The sequence below is a fragment of the Mesoplodon mirus genome (genome assembly GCF_964341445.2).
Source record: "Mesoplodon mirus genome assembly, chromosome: 2".
Lineage (NCBI taxonomy): Eukaryota > Metazoa > Chordata > Mammalia > Artiodactyla > Ziphiidae > Mesoplodon > Mesoplodon mirus.
In genome coordinates this window covers 83,133,949-83,153,696 of record NC_138977.1, presented here as the reverse complement: position 1 = coordinate 83,153,696, position 19,748 = coordinate 83,133,949, and the positions used below count along the sequence as shown (strand labels likewise).

At 43.7% G+C, this 19,748-nt stretch overlaps 1 protein-coding gene across 8 annotated transcripts in view; it reads right to left on the bottom strand.

The window, feature by feature from the left end:
- LIMCH1 (LIM and calponin homology domains 1) overlaps nt 1-19,344 on the bottom strand; it is a 339,990-nt gene extending 320,646 nt beyond the window's left edge. For all 8 annotated transcript variants that reach the window (XM_082637225.1, XM_082637218.1, XM_082637220.1 and 5 more), the window contains exon 1: nt 19,201-19,344. In XM_082637225.1, coding sequence (XP_082493351.1) covers nt 19,201-19,296 — 96 coding nt within the window. In that variant the 5' untranslated portion in view covers nt 19,297-19,344. The remainder of the gene's footprint in view (nt 1-19,200) is intronic.
- Between the last annotated feature and the right edge of the window lie 404 nt (nt 19,345-19,748).

Below are 19,748 nucleotides of genomic sequence, written 5' to 3'. Positions count from 1 at the left end.
GTCACAGAGCTAGTAAATGGAAGGGTGAAGTTTTGAACGCAGGCTGTCTGATTCCATAGCCCAGCCCTTTTAGTTCCAACACCAAACCCTAAGGCATGGTGCACAAGGTCTTCATTGATAGGACCCAGTCTTTTCTCCCAGCAGCCCTTTCCAAATGCTATACTCTGGCCCTGCTGCTTCCTAAACATACCCTGCTCCTGCAAATCTCCATCTCTCTGCTCAAGCTGCTCTCATGATCTAGAAGGCCCTTCTCCAACACTTGCTCTCATCTCTCCTCACCCTTACCTTCCCCATCCAACTGACAACACTTGCTCATTTATCAAGACTCAACCCAATGCCCATCTCCTCAAAGATACTGATCCCTACCCAGGGAGAAATGTTCTCTTCTCCCTTTGTGGCTACGAGGAACCACAAACACTTTGTGATCGACTGGAGTATTGTTTGAAGAATATTCACTCCCCTCCCCTCCTACTGTGAGCAAAATGTCTTTCCCTGTCTCACTGACTTGGCCACATCACTTGCTTTGGCAGTGGAATGTGAGTAGATGTGATGCAAGTGGAGAATTTAAATCCATTGCATGATTTGGCTGGGCTCTGGTGCACCTGTCATTCATTTGCCATGAAGACATCTCCCTGGTAGCCTCTGGTCCAAGGAGAACAAACACACATGAAGCAGATCTGAACCCAACCCACAGTCTTGACCCAAGTGCAGCGAACTCAGAGCTTGAAGCAGAACTGCTCCAGCAGACCACTGGAACCTTGAGCCAAAAAAGATTGCTATCTGCCGCTGTGAGTTTTAGTGGGTGGTGTGTCACACTGCACTGCTGTACCAAGCGTTAATATATACCTTAATTTCACGTGTTTTTTACACATCTTGAGAATAGTTATAACAACATTAAGAGCTCTTAATAGATTTTTTAACATAAAACTCACTCTTTTAGATGTCTAATTCAGAATATTTTAGTATTTCCACTAAGTACTATAAATAAATGGGCAAACATCACCACTATCTAATTCTAGAATATTTCTATCACCGCCAAAAGATATCCATAGGCATTATTAGTCTCTTAGTAGATTTCAAAATAATGAGTAACTTAATAAATGATATGTAAGAAAATTCTTAGAACTCTTGTTCCAAACTAGCATTAATGATATAAACATTGCATTAAAAAGATGTGTCTCCAAAAGGGTATTTTGAGATCTTTTTTAAATTTTATTTTAAAAATAATTTACACTCACATTCTCCATATATCACCATATATTTTAAATATCAATACTTAATATTCTTCTATATTGCTATTGCGAGGCAAAGTCCATTTGGGGATTTAATTTTCAATCTACAGATCACAGACAGATGCTTACACTAAAAGACACAAAGCATTCAGGAGGAAAAAAATTGTCACATGCTTCAAAGCTATCAGTAACTGAGGAAAACGTGATACAGAATTTGCTTTTTCACTTTAACAAAATATATTGGTGAAATGCCAAAAATAAAAATCTCGAAATTTCCACTAATAAGGACCAGAGCTTCAAAAATTAGCAAATCCGCACTTTAAAACAGAAATTTCAAAATCCAAAAAATGACAGGATTGAAAAACTATTCTCATTAGATAATTGACACCATACTTAAACACTGTTACTCTTTCTTTTTATAACAAAGAAAACTGTTTTTTTAAAAACCCTATAATGACAAGCTCATTTCACTCTATTATCAAAGAGAGAGAGGTCTCATTTCAGAGAGTAATTCCATTAAAGAGATGTCTTTGGAAAAAAAGTTTTATTAAAGACTTGAATGTTGAATAGTGGGATAAATAAGAAACTCATAGGCAAAATATTCTAAACTCAAAAAACATATTTTCTACATATAGAAAAAAGCAACTTAGACTGTGTTTTGCTGTGCTATATGAAATTATTTTACCATTTAAGAAACCTAGGTAACTGTCCCTGTAACCAGTACTATCCCTTAAAAAAAAAAGTGAAAATCTGACCAAGGACTAGCAAAGCTACCAGTGAGCTTTCAAGTACCCTGACTCCGCCTAAACTGTCCAACCAGTTTTTATTTTTACCCTCCTCTTTCCCTTACAGGCTCTGCATAGGATCCAGCTGCGCTGTGCCAATCTGGGTCACTCAGCCAGAGGATCAGTGGGTGACAGCCGCCGTACCCACTTTTAGAAGGCCCACATGCCTGGGGAGTGCACAGGCACAGGGCCGAGCATTCTCCAGCAAACAGCAACTGTGTGGTTTTGCTATTTCTAGGCTTCAGCCTCCACAAAATACATCCTTACCTGAGGAATATGAAATTTAATGAGGAAAACAAATCAGATTCTGGTATTGGATACTTTCATTTCTAACATTTTTTAAAAGCTGCTCTTTTATAATTCAGTAAAAAGGTCAATATATATTGAGAAAAAAGGAGAATTGAAGTACCCAGTTTGGACCTTTTTATGTTATTTTTTTCAGTTTTATTGAAATATAATTGACAAATAAAATTATATTTAAAATGTACACTGTGATGATTTGATACAGATATGTATATATATATTGTGAAAGGATTCCTCCCACCTAGTTAACACATTCCGTTACCTCATATATTTATATATTTGTTTATATATATATATATGTGTGTGTGTGTGTGTGTATTACATAACACATTCTGTTACCTCATATATTTATTTATATATTTGTGTATATATATGTGTGTGTGTGTATATATACACACATATATATGGGATTTTTTTTTTTTTGGTGAGAACATTAAGCTCTACTCTCTTAGCAAATTTCAATTACACAGTATTATCGACTACAGTCACCATGTTATACATTAGATCTTCAGACTTTATTCATCTTATGCCTGAAAGTTTGTACCCTTTTGCTAACCTCTTCCTATTTCCCCCACCCTCACCTCCTGGCAACCACTTTTCTACTCTCTGTTTTCACAAGTTCAACTTTTTTTTTATAAAGATTCCACATATAAGTGAGATCATACAATATTTGTCTTTCTCTGTCTGACTTATTTCACTTAGCATAATGCCTTCAAGATCCATTCATGTTGTCACAAATGGTGAGATCTTTTTTATGGCTAAGTAGCATTCAACTCTGTGTGTGTGTGTGTGTGTGTGTGCGCGCGCGCGCACGCACGTATGACATCTTCTTTATCCATTCATCTGTTGATGGACACTTATGTTGTTTCCATATCTTGGCTATTGTAAATAATGCTGTGATGAACACACAGATACATATATTTTTTGAATTAGTGTTTTTGTTCTCTTTGGAAAAATACCCAGAAGTGGAATTGCTGAATCATATGGTAGTTCTACTTTTAATTTTTTGAGGAACCACCATACTGTTTTCCATAGTTGCTGCACCAATTTACATGCTCACCCACAGTGCATAAGGGTTCCCTCTTCTACACGTCCTCACCAACAGTTGTTATTTATTGTCTTTTTGAGGATAGCCATTCTAACAAGTGTGAGGTGATATCTCATTGTGGTTTTGATTTGCATTTCCCTGATGATTAGTGATGTTGAGCACCTTTTCATGTACTTGTTGGCCATCTGTATGTCCTCTTTGGAAAAAAGTCTATTCAGTTCCTCTGTCTATTTTTTAATCAGGTTGTTTGTAGTTTTGCTATTAAGTTGTGTGAGTTACATTACTTTTTAATCAACACTTCAAAATCAATCTGATTCACTCAATCACACTTTTACACCTAGTAGAACCACTTAAGTGCTGGGTTGGGCCCCTGACACTCAGTGATATCTCTAAAACCGACCCTTTTCTAATCTTCTAAAAATAGGAATGAAACAATCTATTAATGCCTTTTTTAACGAATCTTAGATTATAATCCCAAACTCACCTCCAAGAAATAGCTATTGTTCTCAGTTTTTTAACTATTTCCTTGTTTTTCTCTATAGTCTTGCCACCCACGTACGCATTCCTATATATTATCGCATTTTAATTAAAATACTGATAACGTTTATTGGTGATCTCATCATCATCTACTTCTCCTAGGTTTTCCTTTAGGGAATTCACCACTTCACTGTTGGTTAGCAGCCAGTGGTAGGGATGGACCAGGGTGGACTCCGACTGACTTCAGCTAACCAACTGATCCACTCCCCTGGTGATCATGAAAGAGGGCTGTGTCTCCTTTCTGTGGCCAGAGGGTGTAAAGAGAATATGAGGACTGGAATTGCTCTTGTCCCACCAAGTCCTCAAATGGAAAAGCCTGGACTTTCTGGAATGGTGTAGGGCAGGCATGGATATATTACATAAAGCCAGAGCATAAAGCCATGCAATGTACAGCACAGTTGAAAGGCTGAGAGAATCCTTGTCCTTACTGATACCATTGAGCTGCTGAGTCAGCCTCATCTGAAGTAGGAATCTACCTCCAGACTGTCAATAGGCCATTACACCATCTTTTTTCTAAAGCCAGTTTAGGTTGGATTTCTGTTTGTTGCAACCATCAGAATACTAACTAAAACACACAAAAGAATGTTTGAATGAAAAAAATTACTAAACACACTCAAATAAAAGCCAAATGAATTAAAAAAAAACATCTTTAACACATTATACAATTCACAACTCTTGATGCAAGTTAAAAGTCAGTGGTTTATTATGTCAGAGCAACCCCAGGGTCCATCAGGCCACTTGGGAACCAAGACCATGACATATGCATTAGAATGTAGGGTTAGAGAGATGCCTAGGGTCTCATCTGGATAAAATCACTCCCTTTTCCAGGTAGCAGCAACTGTCAAGCAGTGTATTGGGTAAAGAGATTCATTTGGGGAGTTTCTTTAAAAATACTGAAAACATTTCTAAAGCCAACACAGGCCTCCAGCATCCTGGGGCATCATCCCCATCTCCACCTCACCCCACCTCTTCACTACTGCCCCCCACCCCCCATCACCAATATCCTTCAAGGTTGCCCTTGGTGACAAGCCTGTATCACATCCCACAGCATGGTGGTTACTAGCAGAGGTAAAGCAGCCAGACTGCCTGGGTTTGAAGATCAGCTCCACCACCTAATGACTGTGTGACCTTCGACTATTTACTTATTTCTCTGTAAAATGGGAGTAATAAGAGTTTGCCCCTAGCTCACACGATGGTTAAGAAGTTAAATGCTTAGAATAGGGCCATAGGCGATACACCTATGTATACATAAATTATTACTATTTTTTAATTTATTTATTTTATTTATTTATTTTTGGCTGTGTTGGGTCTTCGTTGCTGTGCACGGGCTTTCTCTAGTTGCGGCGAGCCGGGGCTACTCTTCATTGTGCGGGCTTCTCATTGTGGTGGCTTCTCTTGTTGCAGAGCACGGGCTCTAGGTGCGTGGGCTTCAGTAGTTGCAGCATGTGGGCTCAGTAATTGTAGCACACGGGCCCTAGAACGCAGGCTCAGCAGTTGTGGCGCACGGGCTGAGTTGCTCCGCGGCATGTGGGATCTTCCCGGACCAGGGCTCTAACCCGTGTCCCCTGCATTGGCAGGCAGATTCTTAACCACTGCGCCACCAGGGAAGTCCCAAGCCCTCACAAATTATTATCATGAACTATGATAATTTGAGGAAGTGTGGAGAAAATCTGGTCCCTGTCGTCCAAGAGAGAGCCAGCCATGGCCCCAGGCTAGGGCCAGACAGCCCTGAGGACTCCCACCTCCTGCACCAGGCTGAGCAGCCCTCCCTCCACCCCGCCTTCCAGCTTCATCCCGCACCTCCCTCGCCCTGACTTCCGACACACCCACCTCACTGGGCTCCTCCAACGCTTTCTTTGGAGTCTTCACACACCCCTCAGCCTCCACCTGGAACACAATTTCTTGCTCTCTTTTGTCTGGCCAGTCCCTGCTCATTCTTTGGGTCTCAGCTTAGACAGCACTTCCTCAGAGAGGCTGCCTGAGGCCCCACAGACCAAATGAGGCCCAACCCTCTCCATGTCTACACACCCGGCTCTGAATGTGCATCACACACACACAGAATTCTGTGTTCAGGGTCTGTCTCTCCTGGAAGAGTGTCACTTCACGAGGGCAGGGACCACATTTGTCTCATCTGCTCCTGCGTTCTTAGGATATGCTCAATAAATATATAATGAATGAACGAATAACATCCCAAACTGGGACAAGTTGCCAATATGTATATACTGGCTCAGGAAGGCCACACGAGTCACAGCCTAGAAGCCAACAACCCTCCGGACAAACCACCTACACTTACCCTCAAGTCTCAGTTTCCTCATTTCCAACTCGCCTCATTTCCAAGAGCTTCTCACCCACAACAAATCATTCTCATAGGTTCCCTTGGGGAGAAGGACACTGCTCTAAGTACTACCAAGGCATAAAATCCCAAAGAAAAATGCCTCAGGAAAAAAAAATGCACTATTCCACCACCTCTCCAAAATCAGTAGGAGCTTCTCTGAGGAATGTTGTCCAAGGTCATCTGACAGTAGATAGGAAATGTGAAGTTCCTAAAAATGTTTCCTTAGGACCCAAGATCCTCAATTCCAGCATCAGGAATCTTCCTGATGTTGTTTTATACATCTGTGTGTGTGTGAGCCTGTGAGTGAGAGTCAGTAAGTCTGCACAGACATTAAGATCCAAGTATTTCTACTATAAAACAACAACGCACATTCCTAAAAATGAATCAATAATGTCCCAAAGTAAGACAAACAACCAAAAACCTCATATTTTGCAAAATCAAACACTAAAATATAACAGGGCTTATGGAAAATTTAGAGTTGGGCAGAAGGCTCAAATCCCATTCAACTTTGTAACCAGAACACTAACAGAAACAATAGAAACTGAGAATTACTAGCACAGATAAAAAGATGTTTTCTCTTTCCTATTATAGAATAAATACGGGAATTTTACCAAAAAGGTGGGGTGGGGCAAGGGAGCAGTATGGAAAGCATGTGAGGAAAGACTGAAGCTGCTGCGTTATGGAGATAAGATAAAACACACAAATATCTGGGGAAATCAGAATTTTTAATAAGTGCAAAGCCAAATGGAGCCCAGAGCAAGAACAAGGTGCCATCGCCTCCCCCGTTCACTTCCACTAGCCTCCTTTGCTTTCAATTACTGCTAATTGGTGATGCAAAATACTAAGGTGCTAAGAAAAATCTCATACAAACCACTGCAACTTGCATCTTAAAAGCATCACACCCTATTTCTCAACTGCATATGAGATAATTCACACTACGGAAACATAAATTATAGCAGAGCCAACTGTATTTGCTCAGAACACCAGGGGTCCACGCCGGGTAAGGGGTCTGAGTGGAGCTGCGACCAGGAGGTACCAGATGTGTGAGCCAAGAGAAGTATCATTGCGAGGGGCATCATTTAAGGGCCCTGGAGCCACATCGGATCAGAGTCCTGACCAACTTGCCTGCCAGTCTTAACATGACTAAAACTTACTGGAACAGGCACAGTAAAGACCCTTGAACTGGTTCGGTGGGCCACAGATATGTGTTACACAAGGACTAAATAGGATGACAAATGTAGAGCAGCCAGCAGGAACACACACTAACTACACATGCTTTTCTTCCTCCTGTTAATAATAATTTCTGTTCCAGGACTACTTGAACACAGATGGCGAGCCAGGTTTCAACCAGAGGGAAAGAGACTGGTGAAGAGAAAGGAAGTAAAAATAGTTCCACCCATCGGCTATGGTTTATTCTGCTCCTGTAATGGTTTTTCATCATAGTTGTAACCATTCGCCTGCCAAAATTTATCTTTTTAAAAGCAATGAAAGGGCTCCAGTTCCACAAAATGTGCTCAGGAATCACAGAGATGGAACTGTTTCCTAGCAACTAACAGTACCATGCACACAGAAGATGCCCACTAAACAGCTGCTAAGGGAAAGAGGAAGCCAGAGGGAAGGCAGGTCACCTGCTTGCTTAGATAGTTGGGATCATGATCCTTTTAGAAGTTTTGCTTTTCCTTCTGGAGCATAGCAGTCACCAGCCCAAGCTCAAGCTCTGGAACAAAACTGCCTGGATTCAAATCCCAGCTCTGCCACTTATTAACTGTGTGACTTCAGGCAGATTAATTAACATTTCTGTACTCCAGGTTTCCCATCATGTATTGATAAAATGGGCATAAAATGGTGCTTACCTGAGAAGCACCTTATCTGCTGGGCACAGTGCTAGGTTATTACATTACATTACATTACATTGCATTATATAGTAACTCAAGCACCTGGACTAGCAATGCCACAAGATAAGTGCCCTATAAGTGTGTTAACTATTATTATTTTTATTTGTCACTGAACTAGCTACCTTATCACTACATTATCACATTCCGTCAACTCTTGCAACATGATGAATCAGGCTTCCACTTGTCACCCACCCCTCCTATTTATGACATCTTGCAAGGTTCCTGAGGAAACAGGCGGCAACCACATCTGTTGGTTGATAACATTCAGCTCCACAAGCTCCTTTTTAAATTTTCTGTAGGAAAGGCAGAGAGGATGCCAGTTCTCAGTGTTTCCATTGGGTCATGACAATGAATGGTCATAGCCATAGTCACTTATTAATACCAGCTGCTGGTCATTAGTTTTTACGGGGTATTGTCCTTTTAAAAATACCTATCTAATAAGAACTCATACAGATGACCACTACAATAAAATTCCTCCGTGCTTTTTCTTTAGCTAGATCCTACAACAGGGGAGAGAGAGGAGCCTGACTGATTGGCTGAGGTGGGGAGAGAAAGAGGGGGTGAGAGTCCCGGGGCAGAATGCTGGGGAGCATGTTTATTTAAAGAAAGGAGATGTCTGCTCTCCAGCCCTGCAGACAGAAATGCCAAGTGCAGTGAGCCCTGCACCAGTCCAACCTGAGGGGAAGGGTGGCCTCCTAAATAATTCCTTCAACTGATATCACCTACCTAAGAGCCAAGAGTGGAATCACTTTCCAAGTGTCCAATCACTGACTGTCTCCAGGCAACTACTGGGTAAACTGCTTTTTTTAATCAGTCTTTAAAAAAAAAAAAAAATTTGCTTCCTGTCAGGGCAGCAACAGAGTCTATTTTCTCTGCCACGGCAGAGTCCAAGTGCCAATCAGGCAATCGTAGCTGGGCACAAGCTCACTGAGAAATCTCTCGGGCAGTGGGGAATATGGCTCTGAGGCCCTAATGGGGAGCAAAGTGAATAAACTGAAGAGGAGTGGGACGATCATTAAGAACCCAGACCTTGGCCACAAGAGCTGTGGGGTTTATCAAAGTAGGCAGATCCCAAGCAACGATATATTCATTACAATGAAATATGACAATTTTCTAACAGAGGTGAATTCTAAATGTCAGGTGTGCACAGAGAAGGATTAGTGGGCTTAAAGGAATCAGCGAGTCTGCCTCAGAGGCAGTCATATGTAAGCCCTGTCTGGAAGGATTTGTCCCTGGAGAAGTGGAGAAGGGGCACTCCAGGGTGCCCCCACCTCAACCACCATTCTCCCCTTTCTCCTAAGGAATAGAACCCAGATTATTACATGGAAACATTACACCCTCCCCTGCAATCAGGAGCGGCTATGTTACTGAAATTCTGGGCAATAAAATGGAACCAGAAGTGTCAGGAAGACTTTTCTAAAAGACATCTTATAAGGAAAAGAGGCATTCTTCATTTTCCCTTCCTCTATCTTGTTTCCTGGAAAGGTGACGTGATGATGAATCTCTAGCAGCCACGTTGGATGATGAGGAAGGGGATCTAGTGGTAAAAGAAACCTAAGTCACAGAGTTTACAATTTCTGGGGCTCCCAGATGACATGTGACTTTATTCGTTTATAAAGCACCTTCTTTCAGAGGAATTTGGGAGACAAGTTCCCAAATCAAAGGACATCTGTGGGTCACCACCCGAAGTCTCACACAAAATTGCTCTGCTTACTCACTGAAAAGTAGGCAGGTTTCTTGCAGTCCCTTCTCACTTCAGAGTGGAATGCAGCGTCTACAGCCCCTATTCTGTGTAAGAATTTTAATCCCAGAGTCCAAGCTTAAATGTAAATCCCGAAGTCTTCTCTGCCATTTCTCCGAGAAGAGGGTCTCTTGATTTATTGTGCCTTGGTCCTAAGTGGTATGTAGACCATCATGCAAACCCCACTCTGAGTGGCCGGCAAGAATATTTGAGAATTTCTGACTCAGCTCCCTTCTCCGCCCCCTCCCCTACATACACACCTGGAAAACTATAAGAGCATAAAAGCATGTGTTGTGTGTACACACAAGCTCTTATCTCAATAAATTAGCATCAGTCTAATTCCCTTGCTCAGCACCCTTCGCTGGTCTCAGCTTAAATATTACTTTCACTATGAGTCCTTGTCTGCTTAAAGTCCTTTTCTCTTAAGTCCCCCATTCTTTGTTGTCATAGCAATTATCCCAATTTGTTATTATGAATTTATTGTTTAAGCTCTACCCCACACACACCACAACTACACTGTGCATTTCCCGTGGGCAGGAATCATGTTTATTTTGTTCGCCACCTAACCTTGGTTCTCAGCACTATGCCTGGTATATGGGTGGAGCTTAGTTAACACTTTTCAGGTAATGAATATCAAAATTTGTTTAAAACACTTTCACACATTAATGCTTATTTTCACCATTAATGCTTATTTTTAGTGTTTATGCTGAAGTGAACTTATAAGTGAGTGACAGCCAAGCATCCCAAATAATTATTTTCGTATCTTAAACCATTTGACTGAGCCTATCCTAGCCTTCATTCAGTTTCCCATTAGAATAAAATAATTGTTTGAATATCATTTTTTAAAATATTTCTTAGGAGAGGAAAAGAGAGCCGTCTACTCCACAATAAACAACTTCAATTCCTCACTTAGTGTCCCACTTGGTAAAAAATAAGGCTGAGGACTTTTTATAACAGTACTGGGATGTAAACATTTTAAAAAGCCCTTCTGCCCTTCACTTTTATAAAAAACAAAAACAAGTGTAGGTCTATTCTCACATGGTCTCCTAATGGGCTATTTAGGAATAGAAGGGTGGGGTACATCCCTAACTTCTAAGGTTGACCAGGAGGCCGAGCTGCCTCCTACAATGGCTGTAACTGTCACAGTCAGAATGCAGAGCCGTGGAAACATGGAGCTTTCTCAGCCTAACCAATATTTTATCCTTAAGGTCCCAGCATAAATAAAAGGATACAGTTTTGCTGATAGTATAAGTTTAGTGAGAAAAGGTGTCAGCCAAGATATTCCTTAGGTGCATGTTTTATGACTACGTCACCTTGTTTTTTTCCCCTTACGCCAAAGATAATTCCCTGGGATTCGATGGCAACCCCATCAGGGTTAGCTACATGAGGGCATCTCTTTGGGATTATCGTTTTCAACACTGCAAACATGGAATTTTACCACGGCAGAGCTGAACTCCATGACATCATTCTTCTTTGCAAAGAGAGATATAACATGTCCCCGTGTCCAGGCAGAAGTCTTTCCAATATTCCATCAGTCTTTTTATAAGGACTATTTTTTTTCAAGGACTATTTTTTTTCCTATATCTTCTAGTAACCCTCTAATTTAGGCTATTTTTATATTTCTCAATTACTTAAAAATAAAGTTCTGTTATCCTTTCCTTTCCTCATTTGCCTGCACTGAAGTCCTTCTTTTTCCCACTCTACCCTCACCCCCACAAAAAGATCCTATCTGATACCTTTCCTTTGCTTCAAAAGTAAACACACACACATCCTTAGGAACAAATGAGGGGAAATATTATACAATTGTATTGCACAGTTTTCTAAATAACGGAAGAGTGAACTGGGCTTCAAAAAAATTTAAAAATCTAGCTCCAATGAAAGTAGTTTAGTCAAAAATCCACCAATGTTTAAAAAAAAAAGTTTCGATATCGCTATTAAAGTAGAAAAAAAAAATCAACCAGTGTTAAGCGATTCAGTCCTTAACCATGAAAATAAAGGCCGAAATGACTAGGGTTAGACTGGAATGTAGGTGACAGGGATGCTGACTATAGCCAAGATTCCCAGACGTCACAGAGCTACTTTGTTTAGACCCTTCAGTTCTTCAGGATGGGACCGGGATACCTGCAGGAGAGGCCGTCAATCTCCTCTCTTGGAAGGATCTGCCTCTGGCTGAACTCAACAACAAAACTGTTCCCAGGTGAGCTCCTGTCCAAACAGGAGAACTCTCAGGTAAGAGTGAAGGAGCTGTGGCAAAGGCCTCAGACAGATGTGCCGACAGCGCTTAAACACATCAGCATGGGGAAGAGACAGCCCTTTGCACCCATAGCCTTTTGTGTTTTGGAGCACAAGATCACACAGGTAGTAGGTCTTTACTCAAACTCTCTGGGGAAGGTAAAGTATGGAATAATACAGCTACTCAACTTCTCCATTAGAAAATGCTAAAGCACACATGGACTATGCATTTATGCATCCCCATATGGAACAGCCATTGGAGGTTAAACTGTAACAAGAGAGCCATAGTCCCTAATATCATAAACATAAAATATTCTAGAATATCTGTCCCCTTAAATAATCGTATGTTAAGGAATCAGCAAGCTTTTTAAAACTTTTTTAAACTAATTACTTACTTATTGGCCATTTGCCCTAATAAAACTTCAATGGAGTGACTGGGAGCTGTAACAACAGGAGACAGAAACCGGATTCTAGCAACTCTGTACTACAGACAATGCCATTGCCCAGTTCCGCCTTAGCAAAGTGAGGTGTGAAGGCAGCCAGCAAAGGTGCAGAGCCTGAGGGCCTTGGGAGCACCACCTACCTGGTGTCCCGCCCCTCCCCCACCCAATGTAAGGTCTGTCCCAGTGAGGACAGCCCCTCAGTCCTGGCAGCAGAAAGGTACAAACTGTGAAGAAAAACAAACTAGGGAGCCATAGCTTCTGAAATCCACATCATGTCTCAGAAAAAAGGCAGGGGTGGGGGGAACCTCTGCACAGTCAGAGGGACAGAAAGCTCAGTCCTTACAGAAATTTTCACACATAGGTATGATCCTGCAATCCCACTCCTGGATATATATCTGGAGAAAAACATAATTCGAAAAGACACATGCACCCCAATGTTCATAGAAGCACTGTTTACGGTAGTCAAGACATGGAAGCAACCTAAATGTCCATCAACAGATGAATAAGTAAAGAAGATGTGGTGCATATATACAATGGAATATTACTCAGCCATAAAAAAGGAAATAATGCCATCTGCAGCAACATGGATGGACCTAGAGATTGTATACTAAGTGAAGTAAGTCAGAGGAAGACAAATATCATATGATATCACTTATACGTGGAATCTAATAAAAGGATACAAATGAACTTATTTACAAAACAGAAATAGACTCACAGACATAGAAAACAAACTTATGGTTACCAAAAGGAAGGGGGGAAGAGGGATAAATTAGGAGTTTGGGATGAAAATATACACACTACTATGTTTAAACTAGATAACCAACAAGGACCTACTGTATAGCACAGGGAACTATACTCAATATCTTGTAAAAACCTATAATGGAAGAGGATGTAAAATATATATATATATGTTTATATATATATATATATATATATATATATATATATATGTATAACTGAATCACTTTACTGTACACCTGAAACAAATACAACATTGTAAATCAACTATATTTCAATAAAAATTTAAAAAAATTTTAAAAAGATAACAAGGGCTTCCAAGTTAGACAGCCTGGGTTTCGAATACTGACTCTAACCAGCACTTCCTGACTAGGTGACCCTGAGCAAGTCTCCTAATTCCTGGAAGCCACAATGTCTTCAGCTGTAAATTTTGGATATCTGGGTACATATATTTGTAGAAGTTAAGAAAGGATGCTTTCAGTTAAAGTCCTAGTTTTGCCACTTACTTGTGACTTTGGGGAAGATGTTTTCTCACCTGTAAACGGGGATAATAACAGTACTTACTTATAAGGGATGAATGAGTTTTTCACCCTGTGCCTGACACATAGTAAGTACTCAATAAATATCAGCTATTATCATCATAAGCACTGGTTTCATCACCATCCTTATCATTATCATGTTACCCCTAGCTATGACACTTTTAAGTTTCAGGATAGTCCAAAGCAAAAAGAGAAGTTTCCAGGCCAATTTCCAGGAGCTGCCTGGTCCCACCTAGCACCAACTGCCACTCACAGAATCACCGGCCAGATGTCCACATCACGGCTCCATTGTCATCCATCAATAGAGAGCCGGGGACCCAGAGATCCAGTTGCTGGGGACACACACCCCACTCTACCGCCAGAGCTCAGTCTGCTCATTTGGAGCTTGCCTGATGCAAACTTGGTTTCCAGGGAGATGCTGGGGCCAGAAGAGCCAGCCCCACCTCCCACTCCACTTCCCCTTTCCCCAAATCTGTGGGACCTCACTGTTCTCCTACCACGTGACAGCATTGTGTCATAGCAGCCCTTGTATACAAACAAGCTAGACTATTTAAATGTCACTGTGAGAATGATGCTGCCTGCTCTCATTTCCATATCTATTCAGACCACCACTCCTTTCTTGAGCCAGCCAGAAAAGTTTTTCTTCCTCTTCCCTAGCTCTCCATGCAGAGTAGAGAACCATATGCAAAGTTAAATCTTTGTTGTAGTAAAATGATGTAAGAGTCATCAAGTCCTGACAGAGAAGGAGAATTAGAATGACTATATAACTCATGGCATATGTTCATTCATCATTACATCGCAAATGTCGTATGTTCCTGGCCACCAAATGCTACATTCTCTCAAAGGCTACAGATAAATTCTCCCAACTGCCAAACAATACAACAGCTTTCAGTCTTGGAGAGCTAAGGTACACTCGGTGCTTTTAATCTTCAAAAGCAGGTCCCAGTTGAATAAGAAAACAATTATATGTGAGCAGGGCGGGGGGGAGATGACCCAAAATGATGAACTGATCTCTCCCAGTACTAGTTCCCACTCATGTGAAATACGGATTAGGTCACAAATGAGATTATATGCAGCACCAAGCCCTACAGGCGTGCTATGATTAAAGTTAAAGGAGTCCAGAAATGTCTCAAGTTGAGAAGTAAGGCTGAGTTGGGTTGAAATTTCCAACCCCTCCCTAAAGCCCTGGCAACTTGCTCCAAATCACAACTGAAACTGAGTTGAAGCGACATCTGTTTCTCCAGAAAGTGTTTGGCATTGCAGAGAAGAACTACAGATTAGAACAGATAAACACTCTTGTGGGTGGAGAAGCAAAGGGGAGGGGGGAGACCAAGAAAATTAGAATCATCTACCTGCTAACATAGTCTTGTAACTCAATAACTACCATCACAGGGGGGCGGCGGGGGAGGGAAAGAGGAAAAAGAAGGGAGGAAGGAGGAAGGAAAATAAATGGGGGACTTCTTCTTCTACAGAGAGTTGACACAGTGTCAATGAACAAAACACTGCTACACTGGAGTTGAATATTCAGACAACCACCATTTGTTTAACAATTTAATGTTGGATTGTGTGCAAGAAGAGAGGAATTGAGCATTCTGCTTGGAGTTTGGTTAACAAAGACTATGCGTTAAACTTAAATCGTCAACACAGCATTGAGGAATAATTTTCTAAACCTTAAGGGACCATCAGGATCACCTTATCAGTTGGTATTACTGGTTCTCCTCTGATGCCTAAATCTCTTTTAACTCAAGTCAGAGTAACACACAACACCTACTTAACTTCTAGTCCAGGTATCTGAAGCTAATAAGGTAAGACAATAGAATGAGGTCAGTAGACAACTGAATTATGTTTTGTACACTAAACAACTCAGGGTTCTGAAGATTTTCTTCCAAACTCAGCTGCAGTGGTTATTAACAACAATAGAAAGAACAGCAATAATAGCAATAAGAGTATTAATAAGGACAGCAGTGGTAACATAGCAGTACTCTGGTAGTAACCGTAGTAGTGATATTAATAGCAGTGGTAATGTAACGGCAATAATAATAATGACCACTACGTAACCAGCACATCCTAAATGCTGCGTACTGTTCTAAGCATCTTAAATGTATTAACTTATTGCATTCTCACAGCACTCCTTCGAGGTAGGTAAGCTACTATTAGTACCCCTGTGTTACAGATGCTTTGAACAATATCTCTTTGTTGTTTTTGTTGTGGTTAACGACGAGCGCTAGCTTTCAAAGAAACTATTTAGAACCAAAAGAAGAGGAAACACAGCCTGTCCAATGTCACACAGCTAGAAGGCAATACGCCTGGGATTCCAACCCAGGCTGCCCAGCCCCAAAGCCCGACCTCTAACCGCTGTGCTGCACTCACTGCCCCTTTGCTTTGGAAGGCCTTCTAGAAAAGGAATGTGGAAGGAAATTAGGCCCCTGCCTGCTGGTAGCCAGAGTTAATATGTGAAGTTTGCTGTTTCCTTCAGGAGTCTCCCCAAAGCCACATTAAGACACGTAGTCTGCTCCGACGGCTATAAAAAGTCGCTGGAAGTGTTATGGAACTGTTCCCACCTGGCCTGTGACCTCCGTCAGGGCTTTCACCTTTGCCAGCCAAGGCAGAAGCTGGGGGTGGGGTGAGATGGGGGCATGGTTCCCAGGCCACAGTTTCCTGCCCAGTAACACAGCCCTCAAACAGCCAAGACTGCAGGCCGAGAGAAATTCCTCACTAACAAGTTATCTCCTGGAGCTTGTTCCCTGAGCCTTCATTAAGAATGAGCAGTTTTCTCACCAATCCATGACTCAACGAAGACCAGGGACTGAAGAGGAGAGAAAAACTGCAAAGTTTGTTTATTAACCTGCGGCACCCAAGGGAACATTTTTCTGAAAGGGTGAAATTCCTGACTACTCAAAAGAAAAAGGAAAAAAAAAAAAGGCTGTGGGAAATTTAATCACCAACTGAATAAAAGTGAAAAACAAAGCCCTACCAATGAGGATGTTGCCGAAGACAACGGGGCCCCTAAAGGAGATGCAATTGTCTCGAGATAACAGTCCCCCTGGGAACTCGGCTCGCACTAAGTACTACATTATTGCTATATTAGCCGAGGAATCTTTGTTCACTGGGCAACTGCGCGCAGAACCATCTGTTACTGCTCCTAGGTTCCCCCGGTTTGCAGACGCGGCATTTACATTTCAAGAGGAATCTCCGGGAAGGAAGAGGGACGGTCTCTATCTCTCCCCGGAGCAAACACCTTTTTATACAGCCTGGGAGGGGAAGCTCTCCTTTCCGTGAAACCCAACTCCGCGATTGAAAGGAGATAGGCCGCTTCAATAATGCACACGCACAGCGCCACGACTGCTTCGTCCTAAAGCCACGCACTGCCCGTTACGGCTTTCACATTCTCAAATTGGTAGATCTGGTAAAGCATCAAAAACAATGCCCAACTGTCTATAGGGCCCAATGGGGCTCTGCTTTCTTAAGGAAGCCCTTCTTGTTTTTAAACCTGTGGAACCAGGACAAAAGCTGATATTCTGCACTGCATAATATTTAGCTTGAAATATACCACCACTTAAAAACAGACTGTGACCTGGGCTGAAGAAGATGTTTTAGACCGCAATCTAAGTGGGGGCTAGAGTACTATATACCTAGGTGAAAATTCATGGAGGTGTGCACTTGAGATGTGTGCACTTTCCTGTGTGCAACTGATCCCACAATACATTTTTTTAAAGTATAGTATGTATGCCCGTGTTACTTACAATTAAGGAAATGGGGAATAAACCGCTTGCCTTCAAGAACCGTACAGTGCTGTCCTCTTATACCCTCCCCTCATCACCATCCACATCCAAAATCTCTCCTGAGAATTTTAAAGTTCAAGAACATGAAAAACACAGCTCTCCAACTCTCAACCAAGCCAGTGACTACAAATGTTTCCTGTATGTCCTGTGAGCCCAAGTATGCAGCACAGAGAAAGCACCTGTCACAGCCCAAGCCGTGCCAGCCACATCTCACAAATAAAAAGCCAAGGTCTTTTTCTCATCTGCTCATTAGCCATCAAATTATGAGAGACATGACTGGGGCTTTTAGCAATAGAGCCTCGAGTTTATTCTTCTGTTTCTTTAACCCTATTTTTAAATAGATCTTTCTAAACTCTGCCTGACACTCTTGCTTGTATGAAGCAGGTTAACCCTGTAAGGTGCAGGCCTGTGGCTGGAGCATTAGAGCAGCATTAAGTGAGGGTGGTTTCTCCAGGCATCTCAGCAGATTTAAATCTGTACCATCGTAGCTCTGTTACCCCAGCAGCATCAAGGGTGTCACTAAGTGACAGTCTGAGTACTAACAGGCTTCACCATTGCTGGATCATGACTTAGCGGTACATATCTTCCTTTGAACTACCAGGGAGGGAGAGCTGCCCTGTCCTTGAGGAAAAGATGGTCAAATTCGCCTTCCACTAAGCCTCAAGAAAGGCCGCCAGCCGCAAAACAGAGGCTCACTGCACGGATCATAATGGGTCACCTTTCCCCGCTCGCAACCTCCTAGCGTCCTGACCCCCGCAGACACTTGATTTCGGGAGCGCAGGGCCACCAAGCTGCATCTACAGATAAACATCGAGAATCAGGATCGCCCAGCGAGCGCTTCCTGGACTGAGCCGAGAGCTCCAGTGATTTCCCTGGCCTGCCACCGAGTCATTTAAGAAGTGAAATATGCCAACGGGGCCGGGTACCCAGCACCTGGGAGCCCGTCCCACCGCCTCTGCGATGGAGTGGGAGCTGCCAATGGCTGGTCAACGTCTCTGCGGATGGTGCATTCGCAGGTGGGTCTTGCAGGCTCCCCGGCCCTCTGCGCTGTGCCAGCCTCACACCTGACCCGGTGCCAGGAATACAGCCAGAGGCTCCGGTGGGTATGCGCTTCCGTGGAGACACGCACAACTCCGCTCGGGAAGGGCGGGGAGAGGGAGCCAACGGGTGGAGGTAGGACTGAGAGCAGGACCCCCGACATGCTGCGTCGGCAAGGACACCGGGGGCTCGCGCATAATGAGGCTTTGCGGCGCTTTTGCTCGCACTGCGCTTCCTTTGGCAGCGCCTGAAAGCGGCAGGAGCTGAGATTTGCGCGGCTGGCGGGCAGGAGAGATGGAGGCTCAGGGGACCGCTTCCTGCCCCCCACACGCACAGCTAGACCGCAGTGTCCCCCCTTCGCGCCCACCCTCACCCGAGACGCCAGTGACAAAGCGTCAGGGGGTCGCAGCTCGCTCGAGGCCCTGACGGGTGCCCCGGAGCAGCTGGCAAAAGAAAGTGGGGGGAGGCGAGGCTGGACCTGTCGTCAGTGTGTGTGCAGGTCGGTGGCTCCGGGCTGCCTCTGCAAAGCCCCCGCCAGTCGCGGGCACCTACCTCGATCCACTTCTGCGCCTCGGAGAAGGCGGGCTCGGGGGGCGGCTCAGGCTGCAGGGGCTGAAGAGCTTCCAGACCGAGAGCGGCACAAGCCATTTGCGAAGCCCCGCGTCCACTCAAGCGCTGGGCCGCCGGGATGAGGACGGCCGCCGCCGCCGCAGGAGCGCGCTCCCCGCCCCTTCCCGCCCGCCCGCTCTCCTCCCCTGCCCGCCCCTCCCCCTAGCGGCGCAGGTCCCGGAGGAGAGCCGCGCTGCCGCCGAGGACGCCGCCGCAGCTGTTCCCAGCGCCGCCCGGCTCGGCCGCGCCGTGAGTCCCCGCGGGAGCGAGCGCGGAGGCGCCAGGAGCTCCCTCCTCCCCACCTCCTCTGCCCGCTCCACCCACCCCCTCCGGGGCGGGGGTGTCAGCCACCAACTAAAAATAACCGAGAGTGAGCACTGGGTGTCTCCCTCCCTCCCCACGACGCGACTGGGAGAGGGACTCGGGCAGCCGCCCCGCACGTCCCCGCGGCGCGCCGGCTGCGGAGGGGCAAGCGGGTCGGGCCGCACGTG